General features: G+C 31.5%; 3 protein-coding genes across 4 annotated transcripts; 1 reads left to right on the forward strand and 2 right to left on the reverse strand.

The window, feature by feature from the left end:
- Positions 1-540: 540 nt before the first annotated feature.
- On the forward strand, positions 541-2,306 carry LOC105631579 (1,8-cineole synthase). The gene is made up of 2 exons (XM_012213746.4): positions 541-1,450; positions 1,850-2,306. Exons 1-2 carry the CDS (start codon positions 652-654, stop codon positions 2,194-2,196), a joined length of 1,146 nt encoding a protein of 381 aa, XP_012069136.2. The 5' UTR covers positions 541-651; the 3' UTR covers positions 2,197-2,306.
- A 442-nt stretch (positions 2,307-2,748) lies between these two features.
- LOC105631580 (metacaspase-3) lies at positions 2,749-5,591 on the reverse strand. The gene is made up of 5 exons (XM_012213747.4): positions 5,124-5,591; positions 4,089-4,419; positions 3,881-4,001; positions 3,326-3,526; positions 2,749-3,236 (listed from the first exon to the last, which is right to left on the reverse strand). Exons 1-5 carry the CDS (start codon positions 5,533-5,535, stop codon positions 3,177-3,179), a joined length of 1,125 nt encoding a protein of 374 aa, XP_012069137.1. The 5' UTR covers positions 5,536-5,591; the 3' UTR covers positions 2,749-3,176.
- Positions 5,592-6,890: 1,299 nt separating this feature from the next.
- Positions 6,891-9,605, reverse strand: LOC105631582 (metacaspase-1). Of its 2 annotated transcripts, XM_012213748.4 has the most exons (5): positions 9,217-9,605; positions 8,811-9,141; positions 8,468-8,579; positions 7,456-7,653; positions 6,891-7,254 (listed from the first exon to the last, which is right to left on the reverse strand). In XM_012213748.4, the coding sequence occupies exons 1-5, from the start codon at positions 9,506-9,508 to the stop codon at positions 7,195-7,197; spliced, it is 993 nt and encodes a 330-aa protein (XP_012069138.1). In that variant the 5' UTR covers positions 9,509-9,605; the 3' UTR covers positions 6,891-7,194. The 2 variants fall into 2 exon arrangements, with proteins under 2 accessions (XP_012069138.1, XP_020533883.1); XM_020678224.3 differs by lacking the exon at positions 7,456-7,653.

Below are 9,605 nucleotides of genomic sequence, written 5' to 3' on the forward strand. Positions count from 1 at the left end.
AGTAACATTCATTATAATAATTATTTTTAATTGATGTAAAAAATTTTGTTGATTTAAGTTATTAATTTGGAACCTAAAAAAAAATATTAAGAATATTACTATTGTTTTTAATTGCATTCGAAAACAATTGATAATACTCAGTTTTTATAGTACCATCGTAATAATAACGTTAGTTATTATTAGACTTAAAAAAAAAAACGTCATTAATGATTTGGAATTTTCAAAAAAAAAGTAAAAGGAGAAAAAAATATATAAACGAATGTTATTATTGGATTAAAAAAATAATATGGTTTAGAATTTTCCAAAGAAAAAAAATAAAAAGGAAAAAAAGTAAAAATAGTTGAGTTTATAGTAGAGGATAATTTTGTCAATAAACATTTAAACGGTCAATTTTGTGGAATTTATTTACAAATTCCATCAATTTTAGTTGAATTTGAGTTATGCATACTCAATTTTATATAATTAAATTTGTAAAATTTAAATTTATATATATATATATATTTTTTCCAAATACAAGGTTTTGAATTTTCAAATGATTTTCACTGAATGCCGTGAAATTTATTTGTTCCAAACCGCTCTTAATCTCCTTAATTAATTAATCATTTTCATTCACAAATTCTATACACTTCTTGACAACTTCCCTTCTTCCTCATGGCTGTGATGGAAAGCTCTCCGACCGCCATAGCCTCTTTGCTTCTAAGAAACTTAGTCGCTCCCATATTCATCTTCGCCGATAAATCACTAATAAATCTTGGAGAGAAATATAAATTTCTTGAATATCTTCGCTATATACTTATGACTTGTTTTTTCTTCTTATTACGTCTCCTTCCTTCTTTCTTGCCTTCTTCAAACCCTAATCTTGATAATAATCACCTAACCAAATCGACCAAAAGTGGAAACTACTTGCTTTCACACGGCAGCGATTCTGGTATAGCTCGAGCACTTTCGCAGATCTTAACGGCGATTAATGATATCCCTGTCAGCTCAAGGAAGTATGAACTCCTTCGATCTTTAGCTGAGCGGGTTATAGAAGAGAACGAGAAGGAGAACGTTGAGATTTTACGTGAAGTTAATGGTAAAAGCTTATCTGCGGCTTTTGAAAGGACTCTTAATCAGCTTGAAGCGGGCGTTATGGAATTGGGCAATGACCCGATCGGAAATGGTGGTGGGTCAGGATATTGGCCAGTTCATTACGGGTTGAACCGGGTTTTGAAGGTGGTTCGGTCTGTTAAAGAAGTGCCGTTGCTAGGCTGGGCCGGAAGAGGAGGGAGAGATGGAGTAGACAGGTTGGAGGAGAAATTGGCGGCTGAACTGCTTTGGTTGGCTCAGAAGTTGGCGGCTTGTGGATGCGGAGAGGAAGCTGTTCTGAAGTGGGCATCAGCTTCAAATTTGGCTTGGCTAGCTCTGTCAGCTGAGCCGCGGCTGCAGGGTTCATTGGTGAAAGTTTCAGGTAAATTGTTTCCTTATTTGCGGTTTAAATTTCATAACTAGAAGCTTCAATTTTGCTAATGTTGGGGATATGATTAGTCTAATGATATTAAATTTCTTTCCCAAATTAAAAATTGTCAATTTAATTAGTAGAATTTAGAAAGGTATCAAAGTCAAAAATGGCCTGCCATAATAGAATTGCAATTTCTGTCTAAACTTCTTTGGCAATTGCTAAGGATAGAATATTCTTTTCTATTTTTATGTAGGATAGAATCATACATACATATAAGATTCTGGATTCTAGTTGATAAATATTAATTTATAGTTATTTTCTAAAAACAAACCGATTCTAGTTAATTTGTAGTTCTTTTTCCATAATTTTCTTTTTTTGGCTAAGGTTATATAGATGATAAATATGCAGCATTTCTATTCAAGCAAGCCAAAGATTTGGGAGCAGAAGAAACAGAAGAAAGCAAGAAAGAACAACAAAGACAAACAAAGAAGAAGATGCTAATGGCTTGGCTACCATTACTGTGCAGAGCTAGCAATGGAACTGATATACCTGTGCTGAACACTAGCCAAAAGGCAGAGCTAGAGAGAGAATTAGAAGAGATGATAGGAATGCTTGAGCATGAAGACGAGCAGGAACAAGTATTGTCTCTATGGCTACACCACTTCACGTGTTGCTCTTCTTCAGATTGGCCTAATCTCCAGGCCTCTTATGATCGCTGGTGCATGGCTTCCCGTAAACTTCTCATTCTCAGATGAAAGGTTATAAAATCTGTACATATAATTAAAACTTAATTGCAATTATTATTAGATTTTTTTGTTGTAATCAAGTTTTTAGTTTGGCTATAAGATATAGGTTCTTATTTTTATTCTTTTCGCGAAATATTGCATATTATTATATTCAAATTAAATGGCATTATTTAGTAGAAATTTTATCAAATATATTTGATTGGATATGCACAAAACTTAATGCCTTTTAGTTTAAAATTTATTTGTAAATTTTACGAAATTCTTGTAAAATTTTAAGTATAATCAATTTCATTAATTAGAAATATGAAATTGTAAATGAATTATGTAAATTAAATATGAAAAGGACATATTTCTCACTGAATTTCATATTACTTACAGTACAGAATAGGAAATTTCTTTATCTATAAAGAAGCTTTTTTATATTATTAGATTTCAATAACCTCTATATGAACTGTTAGATTTGATTAAAATAAGAATACTTATTAATTGTAAATTAGTTAATGATATATTAATAGTCTATTTTTTTTTTTGTGTAAACCATCGGTATCAGACCACTAGGGACCGCCTAATCCGACTCGGGATTTAGTCACACTTAAGGCTTTTCGCCTCTCGCTGCAGGTGTGTTTATTCTATATTAATAGTCTATTAATAATATATATTAATAGTATTCAAATTCACATATGAATTATTGTTTTTTAAGAAATAATTTCATATTCATTACTTACATTACGCCTCTTTTGTCTAAATGAGTTCAAATTGCACAATACATTTATAAATATAGAATTTGGTTCAATTACATAAATGTCATAAATTTTAGCTTTTTTAGGAATAAAATGAAAATTTTCATTTATCTCCAATATACAAACATAAAAATCAAAACCAATTCCACAAAATTTCATGGAATGCATTTGCACCAAACAGGCCTTAACCTTTATCTAATCAGACCAATCTTGCAAGCAAGCCTACATAACAACCATAGCCAATATCTATTACAGTAAAAATTGTTTGGAGTAAATATCAAATTTCTCAGAAGAAGACAACTGCGGTTCCTGCAAAAGATCACCAATTAAAGGTCTCTTAGTATATTCATAATTAAGAAAATTAAAGATGAAATGTGAAGCAATTTGCTTATATATACCTGTGTTATCTCAGTGTTGAATAATGTTCTGTTTATTAGAGAAGCAATAGGACCACTTAGGCGTAATCCGCCTGTTTTAGCTCCACGAATTGCTTGGCGCATGGCATTAAGCAAGCGACCATATGTTAATCCAGGTTCATTTTCCACTGCTTGTATAAAGCTGTAAGTCAGGGCACCAGTTGATGCATTTCCTGCTAATGCCTGCAAGTAATTTAAGCTGTATTAAGACAATTTGAAGGTCATGGGTTTTTGTTGGTTTTAAAATGTCTCTTCCTGTTCGACCGGAAATGGTATCTAGGTAAAACCCTCACAGATTTTGAAGGACAGTGACAATCCAGGTTTTGAAGGTTATGGGTTTTTTATAAATAGTAACATTCTGTTTCCCCTGTTTGTTCCTCTGTTTTCTCCTCTACTTAGTTCCTTGTTTTCTCTTCTACTCAGTTCCTCTGTTTCCCCTGTTTGTTCCTCTGTCTTGGATCTTTAAAACAAAATAATATTTGAAATGTTGAGGTTCATTCCTTAGTTTCAAAAGTAATATAAAAAGTGATCACTCACTGTAGTATCCACAGAAATTTGATCATCATTACAAGCGCTGAAACAGAGGGCTAGCCCTCCACTTGTTCCTTTGTAAGGACCTGATGTACAAATTTGCTCTTCCCATGTATAAAATCCATCCCTATTGACAACCATTATCGTTCAAATGTTAGATCAAGTATTAACCAAACATAAAAACTAGGGTTTAGCTCAGTTGAAATGCATTCACCTGTTCATCTTGCATGCAAATGGTAGATCAAGTATGGTTCCACTATAGCAAGCATCAATGATGGCATGAAGCATAGCTCCTTTTGGCAATGGCCTTACAATGGTCTCATTAATTTCATCATCAATTATCATTCCTTCAGTTTCATAATCAAGAGGACATAAAGTTTCATCTAACCCATCAACCTCATCCATGTCCGTGTCTGGCACTTGGGAACCATGGCCTGAGAAATGAAACACTAAAGAGTCTCCTGGTTGACATCCTTGAACAAGCCATCTTAATGCCTGTCTTATGTTCTCTTTTGTTGGGATCTTGAGTGGGCATTTCTCATCTTCTGCATATTCATTTCAAATCATTTTTCATATAAAAAAGTGGGAAATTTATGTAACTTTGGTACATCAGAATTTTATTTTTTTAAACATCTGAAATTTTCAAAAGCAAAGGAATGAAATTAAAACTCTTTCTGGGAAAAAAAAAAAAAACCTTTAGAGGAACCAAACTAGACTTCAAATATTAGGGGACCGAAAATAAAAAATAGAGTTAGATTTAAATATAGGGGGCTAAAATGGACATTTTTGAAATATAAATAAAATTTAAAGAGAAGAAAATTGAATTTTAAAAAGTTTGGAGGGATTATAGCCTGCTAAAGTCTAAAGTAGTTTCGACATTATATTTGGGAGGAAATTTTATAGAGTAAAGGAAGGTTTTATAAGATTAATCTTTCCTTTTTGTTTGGAAAAGACATGATAATTAGTGAAAAAGAACCCTAAATCCTTATTTTTTCGCTCATCAAATTAGTGAAAAAAAATTTTAACTTTAAATATATTAATTTGATGACCAGTAATTTATGACCGAGCAGAAAAATATAAAATTAGCATATTTAATATAGTGAAAAATCCATATTGAAGTTCCCTCTTGGAATACTAAAAAAAGGAAAATTTTGAAATTCGAAACAAAAATCTTTTAAACCAAAAACATGTCAAATGTACATTAAAATTACCAAAAAAAAAAAAAAAAAAGAAAAGAAAAATCAAGTACCTGTAAGCATTAGTATAGAGTCGGTAGGAAACCCCATCTTCTCAACTAGAAGGTATCTCATGCACCTAACATCATTAATACTTCCTTTTATCTTATAACTCTTCCCTTTATAACTCACCCCACAAAGCACTGCCCTTTTCCTCCCATGCGCAGAAGGAAGAGGCAAAAGCACCGGTCTTGGCGGTTGAACATAATAACCATAACCATAATTCCCAGCCGCCGCTCCAGGACCAGTCACCATGTTAATGATCCGTGTAGCTGTCTGGTTTATAGTGTCACGGACTTGAGCCAAGGTGTCATAGGGCTGAACCCTCGTGATGGCTTGACACACTGCACATCTAATGGTTTGAGCTTCTGGTGGCACAATTAGCTGCACACCACACCAGCTGCATCTTTCTCTTCGGCTTGCCATTGCTTACTAGCTTCTGTTCTAATTAAGAAAGATAGATTATAAAACATCTCACGTATATACACATATATATACACATGGAAATGGCGATTAAAAAAAAGGCATTACTTTTATTTATTGAAACTAAATGATTGATTGTGGCAAGAACTGTTTTTTGTCAAACGAAGTGACATTCGATTTCTTGGAGGAGTTGTAAAGAACCAGATGCTTGTAATCTTTGTATTTTTTTTTTATTTTGTTAATTTCTTTTTTGAGTGGACATATGAAGATTCTTTATATCTAATTGTTGGTTGTTTAGCCAAAATCTTTGGGGCCACATTCAATGATTTGGTAAATTGATGATCAATTAATCTGCACTAATTAAACAAGGAAAACACTTAAAGACACTTAATCAGAATTAATTGAGGTTTTGTATCTTTTTTAATAGCTTCCAACTTATCAGAAGATATTATTTGTTTGAGAATGATAAAAGGGAAACAATGGAGGCCATGGTCCCTTAGCTGGTTTCATAAAGTTTTTGTGGGTAAAGATGACAGCCAAAAATTAGTTGAGGCCTTCAAAAAAAGTGTATGACCCACTATTATTCCAAGTTTTTTCTGTTGAAGTATCAAATTTTCTATTCTTGAGCTGATACGAAGTCTGGCAGATTCCAAATAATTAGTGTAAAGCTAATGTGGTGATTCCAGATGGTCTGAACAGGTATAAGATTTGATCCAAGGTGTTGAAAATTTGTAGTTGACTTGAAGTCTTTTTTCTTTCTTTACCCTCAAAATTAAGACATCAAAGGTTTATACTTCGTTTTGAAAAAAAGATTTTTTTGTAGAGGAAAGAAAATATCTAAGGAAAATATCATGAAAAATGTTTAATTATCCTTTTTTGGAAAGGGTGAGGAAAATATATATATATTTTTCCGATCCATTAAACTAGAACGTCTCTAAATTGAAGAAAAAAAAAAGAACGAATTGAGAAAACTGCATGCACCGTTTAATGTTGATTTCAATATTTTCTCTTCTCCATTATTTTTTTTCATCTCCTTTCCAAATAAAGCATTAATCTCCAATAGTGCATTGAATATATTTGATAGTTGTTGTTTAATTATGACATTCATGGATTAACATTTAATTGCAGCAAATTAAACAGCTCCTATTTTGTTAAAAAAAGAAATTACTGAATGCCAAAAATAAGAAATATATAAATGATAAGGAACAAGATCAGAAAGGGTATATGTGACTTAATTACATTCTCTCCTAATTATGAAACGGATAATTTTTTATCTATTAGCAATTGGTACAGTTTAATAATCCAACTCGCTACCACATGGTTAAAGAACTATATATATGAATACAGTCCCTCAGAAGAAAAAAAAAAAAAAAACACAATTCAATAAAATCCAAATATAATTTAAAAATACTTTTTTTAAAAAAAAAAAAAAATTATCCTCTATATTACACTTATAGAAGGCACAAAATATGTGGAACATAGGCCACACGAAATATCATTATTCATTATCATCCCTAATGGCTTCAACTACAAATTGTGGCCATGACTTTGTATTTTACATTCACAAGAACAATCTTATTGATTATTTCAAAACATACTATTTGTAAATTGAACCATCCTCATTCCTCCAAAAGCAAACCTTCTTATATATGTACACATTAATCATAAAACGAAAGGCTTCTGATAAATATTGAAGGGTTCAGAGCTCGAAAGTTGAGGCTTCTGCAACAATTTTAAAACATAAAAATTATGTAAATCAGCAGCTAATCAACTATGTTGAGAATACTACGAAATATTGATAAATTGAAGTTTAATATGTTAATTTAAAACCTTAAATTGAAATTTTCTATAATTAATTTTATAAAATTGCTTGATTATACGATGATCAGGAAATTAATTAAATGAAGTAGATAATAAATTGACCTGTAATAATCTCTCATGAAGCAGTGTTCTCAAGAGCCTGAGAGGAAGGCAACCTCTTTGGTCAGCCTTTTCAATGTCATTATAGATATTGTCAAGTAGCTGACCATATGTTATTTGTTGCTCTTTTTGCACATTACTTATCAATGTATGAGTAAGAGCTCCACTCATTTCCATATCAGCTTTGCTTATATTAAATGCCTGTAATATTTAATTCATGAATTTTAACAAACTATTAATTGATATAAGCTAAATAAATAAAGAAATACACACCAAAACATAAGCCTAGAGATTTTTTTTCTAAAAAAAAAATTATAAGCTTAGTGTTACATGTACAATCTGGTAATAGATCAAAATTCGAATCCCCTCTCTTAATATTAAAAAAAAAAAAAAAAAAAAAAAAAAAAAAAAAAAAAACATTTCTAGCTGCGAGGTAGAATAAGTGGCATGTCCTTGATAGATGACTGATTAGGTTTAGTTGTTTATAGGCGATAGGGGTTAGTTGATAAATTTTGATGTTTAGTAAAATTTTAATAGATATTGCTGTTAAAATGTAAAGTGTGATTAAAGGTATATAATTATTTTTATATATTATATTGTAGAATATATATTCTTTTAATTTTTAAGATGAATTCATCATTTCTTGTTTTAATGTGTTATATAAATAAAAAATACTAATTAATTTTTTTAAAATGATATTTATAGAAATTTGTTATTCTTAAATAATTATCAATATGATTGATTCTCAAAAAAATTTGTTATTCGTAATTATTTTTATAAAATTAATAAAGTTTAAATATAATATAAATAGGAAAAAGATGAAATTTGATTGATAGACTTTTATCAGCTTTCAGCTTTAATCTGCCAAACCTAAAGACCATAGAAGCAACTTGTGGTTGGCAGGCAACGAATGTAAACAACAGATTGTCAAATTAACAAACTGCTCAAAAATTGATATAATTTCCTTGTGTGTAACGGCATGTCGTTTAAATTAAGATTAAACTGAATAACTCACATCAGTATCTGCAGCCATTTGATCATCCCGACAAGCACTAATTCCAATAGCCAATCCACCAATTGTAGATTTGTAAACACCAGATGGTGGCCGATTGTCGTCCCAGCATTTCCTATTTCACGAAATAGAACTGATGAGTACAACTTTAAACTCTGGAGAAGATTGATGTGCGGTATTCTCTGTATTTTTTTTTTGGCAGAGAGGTTGTTTTCTTGATTCGAATATCAGACTTTTAAATCACAAGTAGAGTACTAGAATTATTCATAGATTTACGACATTTCGAGTTTAAACCTCCAAAATAATCAAAGTCTAATCGAAAAAATTGTAAAAGAAAAAATATTACCTGTCTCTATTATACACATAAGGTAGATCAAGAACAGTTCCGCTATGGCAAGCATCAACAATTGCATGTAACACAACACCCTTAGGGAGAGGCCGAACAATTGTGGCATTAATTTCATTGTCTAAAATCATGCCTGCTTTATCAAAATCAACCGGACAAATAGTTTCGTCCCAGCCGTCACGCTCATCCTCGTCAAAATCCGGTTGCCGCAAGCCATGGCCGGAGAAGTAGAAAACCAAAGAGTCACCCTCTCTGCAATCCTTCACTAGCCATTTCATGGAATTTTGAATGTTCTCCTTTGTTGGTTTTAGTCTTTTATCCTTCTCGTCTTCTGAAAATGAAACAATAGATCAATATTATGATAATATCATAAAGATAATTGCTAACTAAATAGATATTAATTTACCTGTGAGAATGAGAATGTTCTTTGGCTTAAACTCAAAATTACCAATTAACCACTTCTTCATTCTCTTTACATCATTGATAGTTCCTTTAAGCTCATATTTCTGGCCTCTGTAACTCACTGCAATAAGCACCGCAAACTTCCGTGGCCTTTCCGGCGACTTAGGAACATCCAAAGGGCATGGTTGATCAGACTTGATCAACTTCAAAACCGACCTTGTCTTACGGAGAATTTTTCCTATCCTGGCATGGTTAGTGTTATTATTTTCAGGGTTTTTATCAGATTCAATACTCATAATTATTTTTCCTCTGAGAATTTCAATGAGAAGGGTATGTAATAATGGAAGTTATATAAAAAGAAGGGTACTGTAACTGTTTAGACAAGCTTGAAGG

The sequence above is a fragment of the Jatropha curcas genome, chromosome 6 (genome assembly GCF_041381405.1).
Source record: "Jatropha curcas cultivar XTBG-Jc1 chromosome 6, XTBG_Jcur_1.0, whole genome shotgun sequence".
Lineage (NCBI taxonomy): Eukaryota > Viridiplantae > Streptophyta > Magnoliopsida > Malpighiales > Euphorbiaceae > Jatropha > Jatropha curcas.